At 35.6% G+C, this 25468-nt stretch overlaps 1 protein-coding gene and 1 long non-coding RNA gene across 11 annotated transcripts in view; one reads left to right on the forward strand and one right to left on the reverse strand.

The window, feature by feature from the left end:
* Positions 1-9607, forward strand: part of LOC143303035 (uncharacterized) — a 62650-nt gene extending 53043 nt beyond the window's left edge. Inside the window, exons 2-3 of the long non-coding RNA XR_013058994.1 lie at positions 7537-7593; positions 9315-9607. This is a non-coding gene — a long non-coding RNA (uncharacterized LOC143303035). The remainder of the gene's footprint in view (positions 1-7536; positions 7594-9314) is intronic.
* A 5518-nt stretch (positions 9608-15125) lies between these two features.
* FucTA (glycoprotein 3-alpha-L-fucosyltransferase A) overlaps positions 15126-25468 on the reverse strand; it is a 33475-nt gene continuing 23132 nt past the window's right edge. For 8 of the 10 annotated variants that reach the window (XM_033339416.2, XM_033339415.2, XM_033339414.2 and 5 more), the window contains 4 exons: positions 25130-25354; positions 24276-24467; positions 23646-23881; positions 15126-22939 (listed from right to left, as the gene is read on the reverse strand). In XM_033339416.2, coding sequence (XP_033195307.2) covers positions 22588-22939; positions 23646-23881; positions 24276-24467; positions 25130-25354 — 1005 coding nt within the window. In that variant the 3' untranslated portion in view covers positions 15126-22587. The remainder of the gene's footprint in view (positions 22940-23645; positions 23882-24275; positions 24468-25129; positions 25355-25468) is intronic. The other 2 variants (XM_033339418.2, XM_033339420.2) reach the window with 1 other exon arrangement.

Below are 25468 nucleotides of genomic sequence, written 5' to 3' on the forward strand. Positions count from 1 at the left end.
GTTTAGTCCGAGGAAGACACGACCGAGCAAAAGCCGTTCGATGTATTATAACGCTCTAAGTTTCTCGTGTTAAATATCGTCAACGCAATTATTAATATTTATTTCCTGTAAAAGGTAGTTTTTATTATGGTATTTTTCGTATTCGAACCGCAAAATAATTATTTTCTAAATCATTCGTCATAAAGGATTAATATTCAGTTCGTCTCTTCCTTGCTTTCCGATGTTATACCAAATGTGAACTATAACTGTATCTTCCTCGTCATGCTTAATGAATAACACGTCATAATTATTGGAATTTGAGCAACGCTCTCTCTCTCGTACGATTAATCTACATACGTAGTCAGATACTTGACATCCGAACAACCAGATAGACGTAACGTAAATTCATCGTAAACGCAGTAAAATTTGCATTATCGTATTTGAGATATGCAAACATTGTTCGATCAAACTATAAGCTGGTCGATATAATTATAAGTATACGTAACTTTTTGCTTATTAAAATCTTTAGCTAGATTTCATTGTATGGAAAGCGATGGATGCTCGGGAGGAAGAGAATGCCATTTGTCAGAGCATCGATAGAGAAACGTAAGGACGTTAGTAGTACTACCATTATAGTAAATAAAATAATTACTAACCCGACCCAGGTCAAAGCTAAGGCTGAGCTGCGGAATATTTCTGCATAACGCGGCATCACGTGACCGGGCACGAATTACCGGCATTCATCGCAGTAATCATAAATCGTAACGATGCCGTTGGCAAATGTTCAAGGATATTGATCAATGAGCGATATCATTTGCTTTTGCTTTTTTCCCCCGATACATCTATCATCGGTTTTGGTTTACCCAAACTTTGCGAATGCTTCGTTCCAAGACATGTTCGTATCGAACGTAATCTCTCTCTCTCTCTCTTTCTCTTTAGAAAATACACTAAACAATAGTGTTATTTTGCCATTATTCGTCGCTTGTCTCAAAGAGAGGAGAAGTAAAGAAAACGAACATATGGGTTTTCTATAATTTAAGCGACGAGCAAAAAGATCGCTGTCAGACGACTGAAGATAGCAACTAAACTCTCATATACGTACATATAAGCGATAAACGATTAATCGGAGTACTGAACTTTGTCATTAGCTTCTACAAAGCCCTTTTGCTACAAGCAGTGCGTATAATAATAAACGATACTCGGAGGATCCGCCACTCCTCTGCCACTAGGTGAAAATGAAGCATCAGATCCACAAGACTAATAATACGTGGACATATATCACGGAAGACTGGACAATTCCGTTAGCACGGAGGTTGGAGCTCAACGAGGTGCGTTCTTAACGACTTATCGAAGCATACGAGGGATAAGCTCGGCTCAATGATCACTATGTGTAATCAGGTATAACGTTACACGATGCTTACACGGCCCCAAGAGCCCGAGTCTACTATTTTGTGCGCTAGTAGAACTGTGAAAATGCCTTTTTACGAAGCAACCGAGCATATGCGCCATCGTAGCTCGACCATACGCTGTCACAGCCCTATGGACCGAGTGAGACGTTGCACGGGTGAAATGTTTCACCAACGAGACTCAAAGGATAGTTAACAGTTAACGGCCATGTGACCATACCGTCATCCTATCCCGCACCAATCGACCGCGATGTGTACCCTCGCACCCTTTATCCTCTTTTTCTCGCTTCGTCCTTCTCTCTCTCTCTCTCTGGTCGCTTACTTCTGATTCGTTTGTTTTATACCTTAGTAGGTGCCAATCCAAGATTCGTTCGCGTATCGCGAGCGAACAGATTTCTTGATAAACGTGAAACGTTGAAATCGGGACGAAATCTATATAGGTCGCGGACTGAAAGGATATCGTTACGGAGAAGATGCGTTATCTTTCAATTTATTTACATACACGATACACGCATCGAGTACGTTCTGTGCATGCATGCACGTAGCTATATAGTCTCTTAAAAATATTGCGATTATTGGAAACTATAGAATTTCTACACGTTTCTATGTATTTTTCCAACGACTAATTAATCGTATAATTTCACGTTTCAAAAACTAATCGATCCTAGACTTGAAAACTATTTAACTCGAGCGCTATGTTTACTTCGACACGAGAGATTATTTGTTTGCCGTTGAATTTACGAGTCGACCCTGCAAACAGTTATTAAGTCAAGTAAAAAAAAATGATCTTTCAAAATAATTGAGACAGAGATCAACTATGGTTTTCAAGCGAAAGTAGATTTAGTATATGTTTCATACGTTCATCTTTTCTGAACCATTGTTCTAGAAAATTTCGACTATACAAGATCCACTTTCCATCGTAAGTAAAACATTCGAAGGCAGAACAAAGATATATAGTAAATATATCGAACAAGAGATAGGGAAAGAAAATACTGCTTAGAAAAGCACTTGATGAAAATCACGCGACTGTTACACTGTTTGAAAAATATGCAATAGCGTTTAAAGCAGAATTTGTGCATAAGGTGTTGTTATTGATCGTGTCATCGGAATGTGTAATCGTAGAACCAGAAAGATTCGTTATTAAAGTCCAGGCTGTCTAGATAAAAATATAATATTGAAAACTAAGATGCAAACGAATACTTAAAATATCAGTTTATAATAATTAATCGGCTTATGTGCCTTCGTTGATATCGTATAATTGAGAGATTATATCGTATAAAAGATGAAAGAGTAAATAAGTTAAACATTTAAGAAGAAAGCAAATTTAGGCCCTATATACATAGCTCCGAATAAATATGACTTTGCTCATCGATGCTTTTTACGGAAATGTAATTAGCGTACATGAAAAAACAGAAACAAAAGTTTTACGCGATATCGTGCTTACGATCGAATTAAAATAAAAATACCCATGCTATCACAAGTGTTATTTAAAACAAATACGAATACTTCAACTTTGGTAAAATATTAAATACAAGTATCTCGATTCTTTTAATCGAATGTGTGTGTGTGTGTGTGTGTGTGCGCGCGCGCGCGCGCGTATATCGCTTAACGTAAAATAAACCCATGCAAAATCCATTTCACTTTCTCTACCGTTTTCTCTTTCAGACAAGCGACGAATAATATTAGAACGAAAGCCTTTCATCCGAAAGGCTATTTCTCTCGCTGTTTGTTATGAATTATCTTTGATAATATCAACGAAGGCATTGTCGCTTTCCGACCGCCCCCTTGATTCATTTTCCAATGAAAAATCACCGTCCTTGAATTTCAAGACTTGGAACATAATTTCTTTAAAATGCCAAATTTATATGCTCTCAGCGAATTTCATGATCACGGACAAAGAAAAATGACTAACGAAATTCCAATAGTTCCGTCGCAAACTAAGTATTCAACGTTCATCGTATGTACAACGATGACAAAAACTATTCACATATACATCCTTATTTTCCAATGAAGCGCTTTTACCGTGATACTTGGTCGAAAGTGTTTTCAGTGTCTAGGAAAACAGGATTGCAAAAGGTTTCAATTACTATCAAATTGAGCTTTAATACCCAAGTTATACCACGAAGTGCGCTTTTATCAGTACAAAATAAGCATAACTTACGATACATTGCTATTTCACACCGCATCTGTTTCATCTGTCATACTAACATAACCTCTCTAGATAGAATGGAGGACACTATTCGTCGCGTCTTCGCTCTCGCTTACGTTTCTACGTTTTTTTTTAAACTTCTCACACAGACTCGCGCCAACTTGTTCAATTTCGTACGAATTTGGTGACTGGATATGCGCGAGCTTCAGTCGGTTACTTTATCTACATTTTTGCGCGTTTTTCACGCCCGTGATTTCCCTCAACCTCCTCTGTCTTGTTACTTTCAAAGTTTCTTTCTTCACCGTCGCTCACCCTGTAAAATGCGTATGCAATGTGTAGGTTCGTGCGAGCGCCTTTCCCCCTGCTACGTTCTTTGCTTATTTATCCATCTCGAGCGTTTCTATTTCCTTAACCCTATGGAACTTTGATATTTATGATAGATCTAACGGTAAATTTAATACTAGTAAATATTTTATATGAAATTTGAGTAGCATCGAGAGATCGATAGACTGTAAAAAATAGTTTCGAGTTTACGAAGCTTAGCATTATTCCGTAAAATTAGGACTTGAAAGAATCGAATATTCGTTGCTTTCTAAATAGAATTTTCGTCATATTATCATGACATGATATTAACGAGGACATATATGTGCACTGGTTTCTAATTACATTTTTCTGAAGGATGGAATTAGAACAGTTACGAACCAGGGCGACGATATTCGAATCGTTGAGAAATCATTTAAATGGAAAATAGTTCAAAGCATATAAGAAATCGATAATGTTATTTAGGATCGTTTGACGTTCGAGCAACAAGTTCCTTAACCTACAAACCGGTTGGCAGCGCCGCTGAATACATCCACGCGGACGAGCGTCAACTAAAGTCGACGATACGTTGTCGCTACACAATTACAACGTACTGTTGCTCGTGACCGTCGTGCGACACTACGCGACGACCGAAAAGGTTTTAAAGAAGGAATCGATAAACGGTAAGCATAGAACGTAGAATGCTGAGAAGCAGTAATAGGAGTTAACGGAGATTATGTTATCGATTATCGTATATCAATTCCGTAAATAGAATAAAGCGGCATCTAACGCGTTAGAGACGCAAAAACTTTCAGTTCTATCCGATACACGAACGATAAATTTTTGTAGGCTGAACAACGCTACGCTTTTGCTTGCAAGGTGCATCGATTACAGAAAGATGATGCTCTAATGGTTACCTTAACGTGGATATTCTCGTCAGAACCATTTGTTAATTCATGCGAGGACACCTCATCGTAACTCTTATTCGCTCCGCTCAGTAAATTACTAAACGAATTATTTACGCCTCTGATGAAAGAGACTCGCGATGCTCTCGATTAGTGCCCAGTCGAGCTTAACTGCGCTCCCTTAGTAATCGTCGTCATGCAACCTTGTACAAGTGTCTTTAGCTTACACCCTATTTCTCGATCAGCCACGAATATACGTGCTTTCACACTGAAACATTTCCTCTGAAGCGAACCCTTCGAGTTAACGAGACTTTGCTTCTGCGCGTCGATTTTCCCTTGTTCCTTTGCCTCTTAAAATAACTTTCTCACCTTCCCCTACCTCTTCTCCTCTCCACTTGTGCCCAAACAGCTAATAATTATTTTCAATCTACTTCTGTTACTCCTACGTGTACCAATTTTAAAATTTAATGAAAAAGAGTTAATAAATGAGTTGATACATCTATTCGTTGATAATGTATCATTATCATATTCAAAAACATTATTCGCATCAAAACATCTGTTACAAAGCATAGAATATTAAAATTTGTCATTAAAGACGTAGCATTAAGTGTGAGAAGATCTTGAGATAGTTGAAGTTTTGATGGCATTGATGCAGAGATTGACATATTGGTTATGATCAAAATTGAAAGTCTTATAATTTTTTAATCGTGTAAGACATATTTTATCTTGTAGTTACTATCCAAACTCTAAGTTATTCATCGTTTGGCTTCAATGGAAGCCAATTTATAAAGTATAAAATTAATTCATATACCATATGCAAAAGTACTTGTTCTTAGCTTTTAAAACAAATCTATAATAAAACATGAAACTTTATACAAGGTTCTTAAAAAAGTAGAGAGTCGACTAACTTAAGAAGATGAAACTTTATTAAATTTTGACTAGTAATGATCGAAATTCTAATAAACTTTGATAAGTATAAGATCAGAAACTCTGATGTAATAGTTTGAAATCTAAAAATTAAGTACCTATGATTTCTGAACTATGCCAGGCATCTGTAATCTTGTAATTCCATATGAAGACTTATTAAATCCTACTTTTGTTTCAATAGAAGAATACAAATCAAATTTTCTAAAAAGTCTTACTTCTTAGTTGATGATATTTAAAATTGCAAAATATATAGAATATAATTGATCAATGTATGATATACTTCAAAGCTACTTACATTCTTGCCTTTCCAGCCCTTGTTGCATCTTCCTTAAAGAACAAGAAGAAGTCCAGGCTGTGAGATATCTGTAACAAAACATAAAATATTACAATTTGCTCTTGAAAGCACATTTTGTTGATTAAAATATTTCAGACAGCAAAAGGTGACATGCTATTAAATTTGAAACTTTAGCAATGATAGAGTCTAATGATCTAATAAACTCCAGTAAGTATAGGAATTGGAACTTTAATATAAACGTTTAAAATCTAAAAATTAAAAATACAATGATTGATTTCTAATGAGTGTCAGACATTTTTATTTCAACGTTGGCTATTAACGTTTGCAGACTTTACTCCAGTAGGAAAATATTTATAACTTTTCATATGATCGATCATCTATATTTTTTGATTAACACAAAATACAAAAAATTGAATAAATTGAAGTACAATATACAAAACTACTTACATTTTTCAGCTCCTGGAAAGGCTTTATCCTCTTGACAGATGCACTGACTCTAATACCGAAAATGAACATTTAAGAAAAGAAACATAAGAAAGAAAAGAATAAAACGCTACGTTAACGCGACCGGTTATAAAATATAATCGACAAACAAGAACTCTAACATTGCGTGCAAATTCACTCGATAAGATTCTACGACTTTCGCGTATTATTATTTACACAGTTCGATTTAATCAAAGCGATCGTGACTTGGAAACATTGAAATAAACTTTAATGTAAACACTGACTCTACCAACAGCATCGCTCGCGATCACAAGTATTCTTTGAAAATAAAACTGTTTGGGGGGAAGGGGGGAGGGGGAAGGGGGAGGGGGGAGGTTGAAAGAAGAAAAATATTTTCATATTTTGCATCTCCTCCTTATCGAACTTATTCAAGAAAATACTGCTATTGTCCTACACTTAAGAAATGATTATTAAGAAACTGCAATATATATTAAAGATATTAAATGTAAATTATAACACGTCTTTCGATATTGAATAAATGCTTGTGTATACCCTGAATGTACACAATACGATTATTTGCAAGAATCATACTCTGAACGTTCGTTATTATAATATAGAACATACACTCCGTTAACATACTATATCACGCTTTATAAATATTCGAAAATGTTTGCAAGAAATCTAAATTTTACAACTAAATATGCTTGAAGAACGACACTACGTGAAAGCGCGCGTGAAATCTTATTTTGAAGCATCTGAGCGTCATTGCGCGCCACCTTTGTGGAAAAAATATAAGTTGTGAAGTTGCAAACATGTGACATTAACTGTAGCAAATTCACGTAATATAGCAAGATAAAGGCGGACATTCAGTGTGGAGAGAAATTCTGACAAATCAATCGTATATTTATTATGTAGGTATACTTGTAAATTTTCAGTATCTCAATTTTTAATTTCTATTTTATAGTTGCAATTATTACAGCAATTAAATTTTATTAGAAAATTTGAATTCTTATGATTACTATAATTTCAAGTTTGAATAGAATCTCATATTTCGTTAACTGAAACTTTTTGAGCGACTATCACTGTGTTTTTCAAAATTACAAATTACAATAATTTATATTTTTATTACAGGTTTTTCATCTTCCCTCCCTGCCTATTCCCTGGAAAAGAACTGCAAAGGCCAATAACGTAAGTAAACATGTACATGATTTGTATTTTGTACTAGATTTAATCTTATTACTTGTATTTTACAATAATTATCGTTAATTAAAAAGTTTGAACTTTTCATTTTGAATCGAAAATTGCATAAAAATTTTCTGTTTAATGGATATAACCTTTAATCTTTCGTTATTTAAACTTTTCACATAAATAACACTGTTTTTATCAAACATACGAAGGTATTAGAGTCGAACTTTGTTCGTCCGAGAACGTATCAAATTTCATGGGCAAAGTAGATAATACGCGATAGGCAGATTTCAGAACCAAAACAATTCTTGAGCGATCCTTTGTATTTTCAAAGACGTACTTCGACGAAAGAACGGCTTGAATAGAATATTTCTACTAATATTTCATTTAGTTGATCGATATAAATGTATTCGCTACTAATTCCTTTCGTTAAAGTGTAGTAACATAACAAGTCATAAAATTAGTAAAGCAAAGCAAAGTATAAGGATTATCGAAATTTGACACGAGAAGAGACTACAAAATCAAAGAATATTGTTCTAAGGTTATGAATAAATTCTACTCTACGTGCCTAGATACCGCTTGGGTGAAAGAAAAGCAGTCGACATAATGATCATAGTTCGTAAGCTAAGTAATAATTTCACAGCAACTGAAGTTGCATTGGTAGTGTTTCGTGCACAACGTATTTTCCACAATGTGTGGAATTACGTCGTTTTTGCTATTCATCGTGATTTCGAAATACGTACTTATATATGTCACAAGTATGGATCTAATTAAAATTTCCAATAACAATGCTATTAGATTACAACGATAGCATCTATTCTAATAATATTATTTTTTATAATATTAACTTGCCTGTTACGAACCGTAATGGCATTACGTATAGTTGGAGAATTTGTCAAATTGTTTCATTGATTTTCGTATGAGCTTGGATTTGTATGAAAAATTGAAAAAATTGTCATTATATCTCTCAAAGTTTAGTCTACAATTATATCAAATTCTACGTTTAATTTTATGTTAGAACGTACAAATTGGTATCGCAATTGTACGATACGATAGTAAAATTTATCTTTAATTCCAACCATAAGTAACGTTGTAATTTTCTTCTACGAATCGCTAGAAAATTTATTACCTACTTCCGTTGCGTTTATACGTTTAACGAATGATCTTTTTATAGCTGCTGGTTTTATCGCTTTTATTCTTTACTCTTTACTATTTAGTCTTTATTCTTTATTCTTTATTGAACTGCGAGTGTTCCAGACGTATCTCGTTTCTTTCGATCGGTAGACTATTGACCATTCGGCTGAATCGCGGCTGTGTTCCCCGTATCGCTAAAATGAAGGATGCTTGGAGTAGAAGGCGCATCTGTTTCCTAAGTGCTGCTGAAGGAATTTGAAAAGTGCGGTGGAAAAAGATATTCTCCGTCGGTAACATTAAAAAGAGTCCTGAATGCGAACAATCCATCGTACATTTTTACCGTAGAATTTATTGCAGATTTATTTTTCCATACAGATTGCGTCGTCTGTTCTTCTTTTCTTTTTCCGGGGGTATCTTACATTTTGACCGCGCCATCAATAACGAACGATCTTGTATATCTATAACCACATTTATTATGAGCATCGATTAATTATTCTAGCGAAATTGGAGCGACACGAATTGCTATCACACTTCGTTATTCGTTTCTTTTTTCATTGAGCCATATGTTTCCGCGCTTTAATCTTTTACAGAGGGATAGCAGTGTCACGTAAATCAGCCAGAGTCCTCTTATCCTAGCTTGACGTGTGAGAACCAACGCAACGCGAGGCTGAGGGTTATCGGATCAGTATCTATAGCACTCACGGAGAGTACAGCTAAATGTTAGAAAAAGGAAACTAGATGCTATCGCGCTTCCAATTAGGAAATTTCCTGCATCTAGAATTCTATACTATTATCATGAACCAAAACCAATCTGATAATCGACACAGAAACTACAAAATATCTAGCGCGAGTATACATATATGTATTTCATGGAGATCGCAAAAATATTTAAACAGTCAATTATCCACTGTATTAAAAGGCCTCGATATGCCTACACGTGGAACCATCCTTAACACTTGCATATTATGATCTTCAATTATAATTGCTATCCATGCTGCATAGTAATTTTGTACTAGATATGTGTTTGCGATAAACATTTTACAGCTTCTATGTACGTTGTTGTTTTTAAATTTTGTCGATATAGTGATTTAATATTACCATAAATGAGCATATTATGCATACACGTGCACAGATTTCCGTGGTAAGCATGTATTCAAATATCCACTGTATATTCCGATCGTGCAAATCTATGTTCGTGATCCGCGATATATATTTTATTTTACGTATTTGAAAGGGAATAACTATTTCTAAATACGTATGTATTATATCAAGATTTCCTTTACGAGAAATTGAAATTACCGTTTTTAACGCATATTTCAGCGAAGCGTAAATTTTGTATTTCATCCTTAGTGAAAAGATACCAAGCAAAGAATGACATTTTCGGTATAGGATGACCTGACAAGCATGCTGGAAAAGTTCATTGATATACTTCAGAAACAGCCAATGTTGCCTTAAAATAGTTTATTGATTATAAGTATGAAACAACCTTTTCTGAATGTATAAGAATCCTTATCGAAACTTTGAAGCCATTTTGCTTTCGAAACTACAGTTTTTAAGTTTGTGGAAACGATATTCTAGAAACTGATAAGGCCTTTGCCTGTAAGCTTTAAGAGCTTATAAAAACGCGAGTTTATTCGCTGCTTCACCTGAGATCACAATAATAAGTGCAATAATGTTTAGTCGTATTAATATAAACGAGCGATAATCTTCCTCGCTTTGATCTGATTTAAGTTTAAAATCATATCGCTTTATTAATTTGTCGTACAGTACGTTTACTTTCTTTTAAAATATAATTTTAATTAGGTACTTTCGTTACCGTTTTATTCCGGAGATGCTGCTTGCAGGTAATTTAATCGATATCAATGTGCAGCCGGGAAAGAAATTTCTTTAATTCGTTGAATAATTTCTTTAAATATATCAAAAATTATTAATTTGCTATACTTATTTCGAAATGTCGTAGAGTGTAAAACAATTCGTTAAATGGTGTTTCTCTTCCATTTTACAATGTGCTTCTTCATTACGTAAGGAAAGTAAGGTTTTCCTCGTATCAGCAAACCAATACATATTTTCATAGCCAACATCAGTAAAAATTATTTTAGGTATCGTTTCCAGAATATAAATCTATTAAAAGATCTATTTGGCCGAAACACTACTCCTCACTATTTTTTAATAACTTTCTACGTGCTATGACTATTATGCTATGGCCATTGTACTGCACTGTACGATATACGTATAATAACATTTAATATGTAGGATACGTAGATAGATAGATGTGATACGTAAAGATGAAATATGCGTATGAGCTAAATCCTTCCAACTCTCAACATATTTACTTTCAAGGTTTAATACCTTTCCACTAAAAGCATTTCCTAGATCCCTTGTAATCCTGCTTCTTGGAAACCGGAATGAGAGCGGACATGAAACGTTATTACGAACAACGTGTAACGTACTTGATAGAAAATTAATGATCAAACTAAATTAAGGCAAGAAAACACCTAAACACTGATCGACGCGCATAAGTCAAAGTATTACGTTACGTTTAACGAATACTTTAATCGATAATTGAAAATATGTCGATGAAAAGGATATAATACATGTGGCACTCTTGTCGCACGATTCACTTTTACACAGTTCATTTTTTTCCACGGTTTCTTTTAACACGATTTATTTACTTTTGTCACTGTTTGGTCGCTGTTACGCGACTCTCGACCAATTGAAAATCGTCACAACGATTTTTGAATATTCGAACTAAATAAATATCTCTGGGAAAAAGATAACATTTCAGTTTCACTTAAAATACAAAAGCTTGCGACAGACATTCAGGATTATAACGATAGGTTACAGAAGGACGTAAGATATTTTTGACTGCCAATTAACCAACTGTGATGTGGGATTTCCGCAACCACAGCCAATTAGGTCAATGAGGGGAATCAAAGGAAAATGCCCTAACCGATGATAGATACTGGCATTACGTGCAGCCATACTGTGACGTAACGCTGGTGATTGGAGTATCCATTTTTTCTTTTATCCGTTTCGACGCATAATCAGAAATTTTACACTTGCTCCATAGAATCGTGCGTACATGAGTAAACGATTCAAATAAAAAATTATCTTCATACTTTATTATAATTATAGCGCGACGTAAAAGCATAATATACTGAAAAAGAACACAGTTCGTACAGGATTATCGTCCAACGTACGTTCGATAGCGATTAGTCATATTCGCGAGCATTTCTTCGTCGTATTTACAACGTAATCGTATATACGTAGTCTTACATTGAAACTTCGCCTTCAAAGTTTAGTTATTAGAAGCTGTAGGTGCCTAAATGGGATGAAACAGGGTTAAAAGCAACAAGCTAAATATTCCAAAATGCATCATAGCAGCTGATGCAAACTTACACGTATAACGAATAATTACGATCGAACAATTACACATTCGTATTTCAATGACCTAAATACGCGATAAACGTGTAACGAACTAATTGACCGAAAGGCGTAACTTTTACAAAATTTGACGACGTTCGACTTTTACGAATTATCGTGAACTTTGAAACCGAGCAAAGAATATCCGCGATACTTTATTTTATTAATTTTATTTGAGAAAGCTCGTTCTACGCTTTTGTTTAATTCTTGCATAAGAAATCACCTCTTGCCTATTTGCGTTATATAATATTTGCGGTCATATTCTATATAAATAGAGCTCCGTCAAATCGAAATGTCAACTTCGTTCCCGCCGATAGAGTAGTCAAGTTGCCTGACACGAGTGCGAGCAATTTAAATCGGAGTAACTTGAAATCTCTTTACCAACGTAAAATTGTTATTTATTTGAAATATTCTCTCGTGTCTCGATGCTTATCCGTAATAGTCAAGACGTTTGATTCCAAATATATAATTCGAAATATTTTACCGCTATGGATCTGTTATTTTACTTGACTGGAAATATGTTCTCAACTTACAAACGAAGTTGAGATTCGTTAGGTTTTTATACAAGCAACGCGGCAGAATGTGAGTTAGATTTACAGAAAGACGAATAAGGTGCGATTAATTCCGGTTATTCTAAGATATTCTCCCTTCTGCACTTGCCTCGATCGCACTCCATAAACCATAAACCATAAACCACCATAAACCGCCAAAGCGAGAACTTTGGTCGAAGCGAGAGACTCTCGTTCGTACATACCTACGTACGCGTGTATGTACACACGTACGATATATATGTACACGCTGTCTATTTTCCAAAACCACGATTCAACCAGGTTCCTTCGGCTATTCCTTAACTCGAAGGGAATACGTAGTTTCTGAGTAATATAACGTTATTTCCAGTTCCGCACTTACCGATACCGATGCCCTAAACTAACATGACGTTTTCCAACTTTATATTCGATCAAATTCCTTATATTTCACGTTTCCGTTATATTCGTAATTATAATTACAATTTTACATTCAAACGTAGCTATTTTTCTTTTATTCTCCATTGGATATGTCGCTGAAACGAGGCTACGCAAGTTCAAACAACTCGAATTAAAGCCACTAAACTAATCTGGTTTCTCTCAAGAGCGAAATCCTATACGCAAAATCCTTGTCCTGCATTTTTATTCTAACAGAGGTAACATAAAACTTGGCCGCAAGTTCGCCGCAACTCTATTTCACGTTGTTAGCGAGTCTTAGCAATGAACGATATAAGGAAACATATCGGGAAATATGTGTGATGAGCGTAAAAAAGAAAGTTAAAATAAATTGCGAAGAGAAACATTTTCTTTGGCACGTTGAAACAAGATTTACATACGTATCATTTAGTTGTAACACGATACAGGATTGTTATTTAATATAAATAAAAGTAAGATTCTAAAACTTTAGCACGTAGTTTTATGAGCATTGTCAAAGATTAGCGTACTCGTACTTTCACGTATAGGGTTAGACAATAAGGACTTAAAAATGTATGTGACCCGTATAATAGAATTATACGAGACGTTTATATATCAAAGATACGATTTTACATACGCGACGAATGTAGACTAAGAGCAAAGTTTTACTACGCTGTGTCGTTCTTAGGAACGTTCTTAGGAAGTATAATACAAAGATGGATAATATCGAGTCAAGCGTTAATATAACATGTACTTACTTTGTATTGAGAAAAAATCAAAGTATTGCATTGGACGCGATCCAATGGACGAAAATCCAATCTATGTGTATAAATGTAAATGTCTGGATAAACTATAAGTTTATCGCGATATGGACGTGGTGAAAAATAACCTTTACGAAGAATTCCTATGCATGTGAGAAAAAACTGAGGGATACGGTGGCAGGATGGGTAAGAGAAAAACAAAGGGATAAAGAGGTCATATGCTCTGTGAGGTGTAGTTGGAAAGGCGACCAGCCGTGCAGATTGAGCCACAGGATGTGAAGCCCATCAGGGTTTATTGAGTGTAAAGAGTAGAGAGACAAAACAAAGAGGAAAAAGGGCACTGTGCGTTTCTAGGAAAAATGAAATTTTATCAAAAAGCAACTTTAAATATAGAATATTGGAATTGCGTTTAGTTATTGGGTATAACGAATAAGGTGTATACGTGTGCGTTGGTCGTCGTATCGCGTATCCATTTGATAGCAACTTCGAGAATTTTTATTCTCGGATAGGCGATAGAAAGCTTACCAAGCGCGTACTATCCGATCAGGGCTCTCAAAACCATGTAAGGTCGGGATTCGTATAAATTTAACGGATCCTATCGAGTTTTCCATTGCAGAAGCAGATGGGTTTCCGTTTTAGACAGACCGAATAAGCGGGAAAAATCAAAGTAACATATACGCGTAGCCGTTAGCAATGATATTTTATTCTCAACAAAACCTTTCTTTACAGTTGATGTCCGCTCCACAAAGAATAGGTACGTACGACGAGAAAGGTTCGATAATCTTTCGTATAATCGTATAATCGAAACGTATCTTTATCCTTTCTTCTTTCCACGTATAAATACGAAATATACACGTTGAAAATATATACGAAGCGTATATCGAGAGACAAGAAGCGGCCTTATATCGCGACACAAAAGGACCACACAAGTAATCGCAAATGTGACCAAACACATTGCACGCGTGCTAATTTGAAACGAAATACGTATTCATCGAGGTAGACGTTTAATAAGATTTGTAAAACAGGCTATGATCCAATGTTTGTTCGAACGGAAATTGTTAACAGATGCGCGTGTGATTTCCGCAGGTACATGTATATCGCGTTAATTTGCTACTATTTCAAATTTACCGAGTGTCTAGAGAATCGTCGAATTTGTAAAAATGTAGGTACAACGATACGATATCGAATCGAAATACGACTAACGATTATAAAACCGGCAAACACCCATCGTTATCATAGAAATTTATCAATGGGTAAGGAAAGAAGAATATTTCAAAAGTAAGAATAGCGTTCATTTTTATTCCCACAATCAGGAACGTATAAAATACAAATATAAATACGCAATACATACTCGGTAATTGTATCGAACAAAGAAACCTATGACGATCAAATCAAGAGAACCGTCGAAAGCGTGCGAATCCAATATTTTTAACAGGAAAATTTTGAGAAACAACAGAATGTTACGAACGTAATGCTACATCCAATTACTTTTCTCAGTTTTACATCGATAACGGTCGAAGAAATATCGAAATAAACGTTTACTTGGAAAATAATCATAAAGGAAAATTAACGATTAAATGGAACGATCAACCTGTCTAATCGTGGCGATTATAATCGCGTAGTACATTAGTCGTGGCACGCTAAGTTTTGGTTTCCGATAGGGCAAAATGAGAATACGTTTTTCATATACGTAGTACTGTTCGCAATTTCCTAGAAATTTCAAATATCAATATTACATTAAACGTCGTTACGATGTATCGTTAGATTTCTTTACACGTAGCATTTTATTATAATCGTACAAGTTACTATTTACAAATTATGACGCTATCTAGTCTCACAATGTGCGATCACTTTGACAATTATTCTCTATAAATAGCGAATTGTAACATTATCGTCGCAGAATGAAGATATTTACACAGCAATGCGTGAAAATAATAACCGATAAAATACGTCGAAATTATAACACACTGTCGTGTCGTACAGCGCGAACATAGACCAGTAAGTTAAGAATAGTCAATTACGATCGTTAATTTACAGCGGTGCTGTCCACGGTGTTCTTCTTCGCTATGCTAATCTCGTAATATTTTTCTCTTCCACGTTTATGAGGACTACAGGTTAAAATACAACAAGTCGCATTTCCCGCCTCTGATAGAAGAGCAGTTTTAAAATTCAATACGTCGTCGATCAATTCCATAACAAAATTATCTTTGCGTTTGATTTTGGGAATACGTATTCACACACGTGTTTTCTCATCGTCTCGACGCGTCAAAGATATCGATGAACGTTAGTTACGTAAACTAGTGTCAATTAAGTTACAGTAACGCAACGACTAAACTAATATCGATCGTTTCTTACCAAACATCTTGGATATCTTCGATACCCATTTTCGATAGGCTTATATTTTCGAATCGATCAGGTTATTCCCTTTTTCGACTGTTTCGTATCGAGACACTTCTTAATCGTAAAGCCGCGTAAGAGTGTTTTTCGATTATAATCAAACGTGATCCAGCCCTTTAGAGGTTCTGTAAACAACCGATTATTCGAGATAAAAATTTCACGCGATAAAAACGATACGTGTTATTCTGCGCTGCATAATTCGATAAATAAGATAAAGTATCGGTACTACTCGTAAAACTCGGATAGCACTGATCTATAACATAATACGCATGTATATAATATTAATACAAGTACGTATTTCGAATATAACGAAACAACGATTCACACTTGCTTTGTGAAAAACGAAAAGGTGCACCTGATTCTGCTATAGTTTTTCTCTTCGATTTCCTAGCTCTTTGGTACGCTAAGATACGCTATTCTAATTTTGTACGTCAACAAATGGAAGAAAGATTCGCTGGAAAGCAAAAGAAGAAAATTTTACCTATTCTATTGCGTTTTATGTATCATTTTCGGCCGCTAATTCTTACACGCTAAATCTCTATAACGAAAATATGTGGTCTAAATATGGCGTACACCAGCACCGATTATTACAAACAGCACCAATAATCAATAAGTAGTAAAGAATCGATAAAGCACATATCACGATTTTCAAAGTACGCTTTGAATTCCATAGTTATTATTCAAATTTCTACGATTCTATGGATATTGATTATTTCACGAAATTTTCATGTACCGCGCTAACAAGTATCAAAGCTTGATAATTTTATCTAAACGGTCGCGTATAACCAACCTAGCTGTTAAACTAACTGTTACATCAGTATATTATGTGTAGTTAAATAAAGTTAAAATATCGAACGAACGTGTAACGTGATATATTTAAATAATTGGCAAACAAACAACGATAACTAACGTAAACGTCGACGAAGGAATAAATAACTTAATTGGTTCTTGATTCGACATCGATATCTTTCTGAATTTTTCACCGTAGATATTTGTAAAATATATGTACATATATAGGTACTTGTATAGAAAATATCGTCAACGTCGAAGCGAAATAATCGTCTACGCGAGTGTACTCGTCGGTACTTCGTTACGCATAATAGAATCAAAGCTTTTTAGAACAATGGTACTACTCGCCTACGTTCGAGTTCGTAACGTACCTCTTAATTCCATATAATTTCCAAATGAATTCGCTAATTGCTCGAAAAAAGAAAGTGAAAGTTCAAATAATAAAATATCTGTAACTCGTGTTCGCGCGCGGACACGTATTCTCGAAACGATCAGTCGCGTAATCGGAGCCTTTCGTTCGATTCTGCAGCCGATCGTTCGATCTCTGTCGGGTTCGATCGATAAGTCGTTGCTTAATTATACGATTATCTAGCTTGGTTGTGCGCACTCTGAAAGATCGACGTTACGTAGGAACCGATTAGAAGCTGTGGCAAAATCCACCGTGAAGTAATCCGCTTGTAGTACAGTTTTACGCGTGCATTCCATATCGTATTTGCGTTCGTGCGACATTCCTACACTACAGAAACAACATTGCCTCGTATCGATTTTCTTTTGAGCCAACAAGAACGCTTTGAACTAAAACAATCGAACGTTTTGCATTTTTGAGCTATACGTTTTGAGCTGTGCTAATTTTACGAGTAAGTTCTGTATATCCTCGCTAATTCTTCCGCATTTTGAACTTACATTTACCCTTACTTTACAGTAGGTATTTGGCATTAGCGTCTACCGTACGATCGAAACAAGTAACGAACAGGTAAAGGTTAATAAACGAATCTCGGCAATGGAACGTCTTACAATTAGTCGCGACAGGCTTTATCTTTTCACTGTACTTTAACCGTAACTTTCTTCGCAATCATGCGTTCGATGTACACGAATACTTTTACAGTTTTAACGATATTTTATCGCATTTTTTGTTATCAACGTGCTAATCTCGACCAACTTTTGTCAACTTTTCTTTTACCGAACATCGAGGACTACGTACACCCGAAAGTTAACTATCGTTGATAAAAAGCGCACGATTCGTAGAGCATGGAATTCTGCAACGCGCATAAAAATAGAAATAATTTATCTAGGATCATTTGGTTTACAACCCCATGCTATCGATACAAGTTTTAACGACGACAACGAGTGGGAAATTAATCACTCGATCGAAATATCGCGATCTCGACTCTGAACGAACGGTTAGATAACGAGCAAAACGGATAAACTGAACAACATGACGATTTGCGTTACTACCGTATGCGAATATATACCGGTGTAAGATGGAAATCTTTAGCCGATACACCATCGTTTCGATATTCGTGTAACTGTGTTTTGTGGAAGAATGGAAGCGAAAAGTGACTTCCTCGCGCAATATGCGTACCTCTTCGTGCTCGTGCAACAACGAGATTCGTTTCGATAATCGTACTTGTCGTTCGCGAAATCTCACGTCACGTAATAGCTGTTTATAATCTGTTTTCAACCGATAGTTAACGTTTAATTATTATTTATCGATCGATCGATATGTGCTTGATAGGAAATTAATCGTATTTAAAGTGAAATCGAAATTACGAGCGATCAAGTTGATTCAAACGCGATTCTTCTTCTGTTCAAATAAAATTTGTAGAAACGTATGAAGAAACGTGTAATATCTTTTCCAATTTTCTTCTGTCTTCCTCTTCTTGATCTCTGAAACGATATCGCGTTTTACAAATTATCGTAGTTTACGAAAATATTCAAACGATACTACGAAAAGTACAATTTGAAAAAAGTTGCTCGACGTAAGCAATAAAACGTAAAATACCAGAAATGATCAAAGAGGAAGTCTGGTATTCTATAAGTAGTATCCTTGCGTTCAACGCACAAAAATTGCTTTCGCGTATGTACGCGCTTACGCATCGGTAAACAACGAAACTGTTAAAACTTCTTGGCGAATAATTGCGTTATCAAAATAGTCTTTTGCAAATTAACGAATCTTGCAGATAGTGATCATAATACATTCGATATTTGAAATTGTTATTCAGCACCGATGATAATTATATCGATAGCAAGTTTTATTTGTCGCGATAGTAATTACTACGGAAAGAAACGTTTTCGAAACGTACACGTTTGAACGAAGTATATATAATGTAAAAGAATCGAACAAACTGGTACGTTCTTTACAGAAAGTCGAGCGTGTTTAAAGAAGCGTCTATAAGTTAGAAATAAATCGATATAAATATTCGTGCCTTTAATCATAATTATTATCGTGCGACGAATAAAGTTTGCTCGTGAAATAGTCGTAATTGTTGGAAAATTACCATGTACCTATAATTAACGGATAGAGCACGCAACGATTCGTTCGACGAACAACTATTTAAACAGCTATATAAATTAACTTAATATTACGTTAATTAAATTCAAAGTAAGTTATACTAGGACTCGTTTGAACAGGTACACGTTGCGTACGTAGCGACGAGAATGACTCGAAAAAGTTTCTCGATAAGGTCACGTTTGACTAGATCTCGCGAAAGTCTCGCGTACTTGATATTTTACAAATAACGACTGTACACGTATAACGTATCGAGTACGCATCGACGTTGAACGTGAATCGAAAATGATCGTTACCTAATGACAGTAGTTTTGATAACGTTGAACAACGAACGTTACCCGTTATCGATATTGTAGTAGGACTCGCGTACAGAACCCGATTAACAGCGTACCTATGTTACGGTATACGAATGTTGACGAAAAGATCTTCTCAACGGCTATTTCTTTTCCTCGCGCGACTCGCGCAATGATTCGACGAACAAGAGGTGGGAATCTTTAGAAAATACGACACAGCTGTAACGTGTTCAATGATCGATTACGGTAGATCGCAGTTGTCAAACATCGATTTGCCTAACACGATACTTATCCGTGTAGGTTCGAATCTAATAAATTCCATACTGCGAACTAATGTAAATAGTTGTATACGTATGATACAAAGGGTAAACAATGTTCAGCTATGTGCAAACATTTTCTTACATTTACTACGCGTATATCAATTCCGCTCGTAAACTTCAATAATCTCAGAACTTGCGAAACTATTTTTTCACACGATTATGTTTAAAGTTTGAGAATATTCCAACAAATTATTATCCTGGTCGTAGCACATTGACTTTGATATTTATCCCAACTACTTCTATCTATTAACAAGTACGATCGTAAACATCACACCTTGAAAGACTTAATCTAGAGTTAATTTACAGATAATTCGTTCCACGCTATCTTTGTACGCGCTATGTAGATCATAGAAATGTACATACACGAGATACTACAGAGAATGCGGCAATGACACTATCCATTAAACGTACTTTGAACGACGCGATGATTCATCTTTGTCGCCATTTATACGATTTTATATTACACTCGTTATACAATTATAAATACAATCGTAAATCCCTATATTCGACTTTTCCGATTCAACTTTAAAGTTAAATTTTCATACAGAGACAATCGTTTTTCGTACATACGCGATAAGTCGATAAACTAACAAAGCAAATTTCCTAAAACAAGGAGTCCTTAGGTTCGACAGATTTATGCATACACCTATGATAGATACGCAACAACATGTATTTATAAAAGGCATCCGTAGGTATCTATCAGCGATAAAATGTGTGCGACGAAAAGATTTTTAAAGCAACAGATTTTCGTAGCTACCTTGTGGCGTATATAACGAACGTACAATCCGCATTCGAACCCACATGAATATTTATCCGAATACCGGGATAAAGATAAAATTGATATCGTGTCGTTACGAGGAACATTTAAAATTATATTAACCTGCGCGTTATCGTCCAGCTTTGTATCGTCGTACAGATTTCGCATTTTCCATGTGTTAAGCGTAATGATAATCCAACACGTCCGTTGAGCGTGAGCTGCGAAAAAGTATTGCTCTCTTTCATTTTCAAAAGAATAATTGCCATCTTGTTACACTTTATTTACATATATATATATATATTTTATATATATATATATATGTATATTTAGAAGAAATTAATTTCAAAAGTAACCTCGTTCAGTCATTATACGTATATTTCGCGACTGCTTTGCTACGAAAATTAAATTAATTTCAAAACCTACAGTTTTCCTCTTACTTCGATTCTTGCAAACAATTATAATTTACTTGCCAATTCTTTCATCGTTATATCGTTGAAATTTCGAAGATAAAAACAGCAAATCGTTGATAGTCTGTCTGTATGTTATATGAAGAATACAGTCAAAGTAAAGTTACTTTTGCGTTTTAACGAAATACGCGTTCCGTGCTATTAAAGGCGAGTTTAGACACGGATTCAATGAGACGTATAGTCGACAACTATACGATTTGCGTGTATATAATTTACATACGCTTTGCGAATCGACAAACGCGTATATTTCTTGAAATTTGAATCAAGAACGTGTAGCGTGAATAGTCAGCGTCTATTCAAATACGTTATTAATTTTCCACTAACTACGTCGATATTCGTAATTTATTAATAATCGTATAAAACATTGTCTCGTCAAATTACCACGATCGTGGTAATACGCTTTACGAAAATAACGTTTTACAAACGTCTAATTTGAATATGAAATTTTCAAAACAATCCACAAAAGACTAGAACGAGAGTCTTACGTGTACCTATACGAATTTCGAAGGAACGTTCGAAAAATTGTCATTGTCGGTAAGCGATATGCCGAAGCAATTTACTCTGTGCGTAACTAATTTGATAATCGATATAGTCAAAGAAGTTCGAAGATCGATGATGATAAATTTTGAAAGAAGAGATTTGTTCCAATAGAAATTGCGATAAATATTCAACGAAGTAATCGACCAGAGTCAAGACTCGGATCGTTACTGTCGCTAAAAAAGAAAGAACACCGGCGTTTTATAGTCACCGTAAAAACACGAGTAACCGTACCTCTAAAGTGGGGAATCGGTCGTCGATCGTTGCACGTAAAAGTCCGTGTTGCTCGTCGAAAAATACAAATTCGGTCTTTGCGTTTCATCAAATTCGTAGTCGGCAGTCTTTTTATCGATTAACGGACTAACCAGACGTCGGGTCGCGTCGGCGTCGTTTAACTTCGACTCGAACGTCTCGTTAACATCGGATTCCTCGGAATCCATGGGTAGTTTTTCTTTTTTCTTTTTTTTTTGAGCATCGCAACCGCAATCGCAACCGCAACAAATTCGTTACACGATCAAGGATAAGTGACAGAACGAATCGTTCTCGAACATACCGCTTCTTAACGATAAAACTTTCCACGTGGCCTTTGTAAATCCAGTCGATTCTCGCGTATAGACGTTCAGACGCACCGCGTCCTTTCACGTATATCAACGGAACTTTGCGAAGAACGTTTCAAGTGTTTTTCAAGTTTCCTGCACGAACCGAATCGTGTTCGCGCCACGAAGTCGTCGTGCATATTCCATCGCCTCTCCACCATTCGTTCACGTCCTTGTAAAATTTTGGCGGCCGGTCGTCGTGCAACATGGCGCAAACACGGCACCAAAAGTACGTGTTGATAAACTCGCCGGTACCTTTCCAACGAAAGTACGAATTGTACAATTCGTCGTCTCGGTCCAAACGATGAAGATACTCGGCAAGCTCTTTCGGTGACTCAAACTCATCCACGTGAATGTACGAGCGGTAAGGAGCGCTGCGAGCGTAATCCGTTGGATGCGCACCCATTACGATCGGCAGAACGTTGTGTCTGAATCAAAAACAGAAATTTATTTCAATAACGTGGCAAAATTGATCGAAATTTTACAATTTACAATTTACAATTTACAATTTACAATTTACAATTTACAATTTACAATTGCATGGCATTTGCTTTATGGAAACGGTGTAGGTTCTTTGACGCAAATAGACCAAAAGGGTTTTCCATTTGATTAAAAGTTCTATACCGATTATTCTAGAAAGTAGTATGTATCGCGATAAATCGCCAACGTCGAAACATCTACGATATAATAACGCGAACAACAACGTATCAACGATACAAACCTAATTGACAGTAACATGTACCTATCGTATACGTATGTATGTACTTCGTATAAAACATTGCAAGAAAGCATTAGGTTCTGGCAAGAGTAACTTGTTATTCTCGGTTTTATTCCAAAATCTCGGTGAAGATAACACTCGAACATAGTAGGGCAGGAGGGAATCTTGAGAACCTCTACATACATCAAAGTGCGCTAAATAAGGGTGGGTAAGTAAGGTAACAACCGAGCGTGAAGCACACTCTAACAATTATGGCAACAACCCAACGAAATTTTTTAAGTGGCACTCTAAACCTCGCGTATACCTTTGCGTACGTATGAATTTCGTAAAAGATGGCGCCTTATGTTAAAATTCGTGTATTTGTAATTCGCGTAACATCGACCGCGAGTACAAGCGTAAATTAAAATGTATCATACCCGAGACCATTGACGAAGAACTTTTCCGTAATATAATCCTTGCAGTTGGAATTCTCGAAAGCTAGATAAAATTTGTAGTCTTCGTCGAGCATATCGAAGCACGCTTGAGATTGCGAACGTGGGCATCGCAAGGAGCCACAGGTTCCATAGATGTCCACTTGGATGTATTTCGAAAGCTCTTTCGCGTAATGCATACGCTGATTTCGTGGATGACAATTAGAAACGAACCATGCTACCTGAAGCAACATTATCGATATACTTTGAATATTAAACTTTCTAGAAATATCTTTCTTCTTATTCGATTTATCGTTCTATCGAATGTCACTCGTGGGATATTCAAAAGGACGAAAACAATGGTTACAGCGATAATCGTAACGTAATGTAACGTTTTACGTCGTATATTTCAACGGTATGCCGTTTTTTAAAATAAGATATTATTATTTCTTGAAACTTTCGTAAGAAACAACTTGACCCGGCGCGTTTAAAATAAAACGATTTCAATGTCAAAAAGATATACGATTTAATCAAAAGTTTGATTATTTTCCATGATCTTTTGAAAAACTGTTTCGAGCATCTAGTAAATATAATCAACGAACGACTGTGAAATAAATAAGATAAGGACGTTGTTACCTTTTTAGTCTTGTTGGCTGCGTAATTAAAAGTCTGCGGTATTTGCGTGACACTAGAGTCGTAATATTGCCATCTTTCATAGGGCGCGACTATGTCGCTGTCACGACGATAAGTTGCCGTCCAATTGATGACAGCGTTCTTCACGCTCTGCGTGTGATAAGGGCACTCTAAAAAATACAGCATCCACACCTGCTGAAAATCGTATTAGTCTCATTCGACGTGTATAATTAAATTCCGTATGACATGGTTTTTTCGTGATTCGCGCAAAACGCATTACCAAATTTAAACGTTTCGCGATCGCGTGCAATAGCGTTTAATCGATTAAAAACCATCGAATACACGTAGTTGAGTAAACCTACAAAGCGTTTTGATTTCTCCTAAAAAGCTGAAGAAACGAATTTCTTAAAATAAGAAATATGACGATACGAACGATAATACGATATGTAACGAAAGAACACGAGACCGTAGATGGAAAGAAGTTTTTTCTTTCTTTTTAATTCATATGGTTTTAAACATAAGTAAAGAAAGAGAACTTGAATAGAAACTTATTTTACTCGTTACACATATATCGTAACGAACGCTCTACCTTGGAATCTAAATACTCTATACTATATGTATGTACATATTATGTACGTAATATACATATATTTGCATATTATATGCTTTCCGTGAACTTTTCTGTACCTTTAAATCTCGCATAAAAGCATAAAAACCTACGATCTAGCTATTACACGATATAAACGTTGATTACGCTAAATTATAGAAACGACCATCTCTCCGTGCGTTACTTTGCTCGTTGTTGTTACTTTACATATCACTTTTAGTAAAGATACGACAAAATTTGAATTTCGTACCTGACTCGCAGATCTTCTTCCCACGTGCGTTATGTAGTCTTTAAATAAGATTAAATCAGCATCTTCGGCGTTATCTCTGACGATGATACAAGTATTTACTGGACATCGATGCTGAAGAAATATGTCGGGACCGACTTTTGCCTCGGGCATACCATGTGGAACCATTATCTTTTTCAATGGACGATCGACACCAGTTTTATTATAATCAGTCGGTACATACATCAACTGCAAATAATTAATTTCAAAAATAGTTAATTACATTACGCATCACAGAACACGAGAGAGAGAGAGAGAGAGCAAGTATTTTAAATATAACTACGTGTACTGTTCATAAAAGAA

The sequence above is a fragment of the Bombus vancouverensis genome, chromosome 8, assembly GCF_051014615.1.
Source record: "Bombus vancouverensis nearcticus chromosome 8, iyBomVanc1_principal, whole genome shotgun sequence".
NCBI lineage: Eukaryota > Metazoa > Arthropoda > Insecta > Hymenoptera > Apidae > Bombus > Bombus vancouverensis.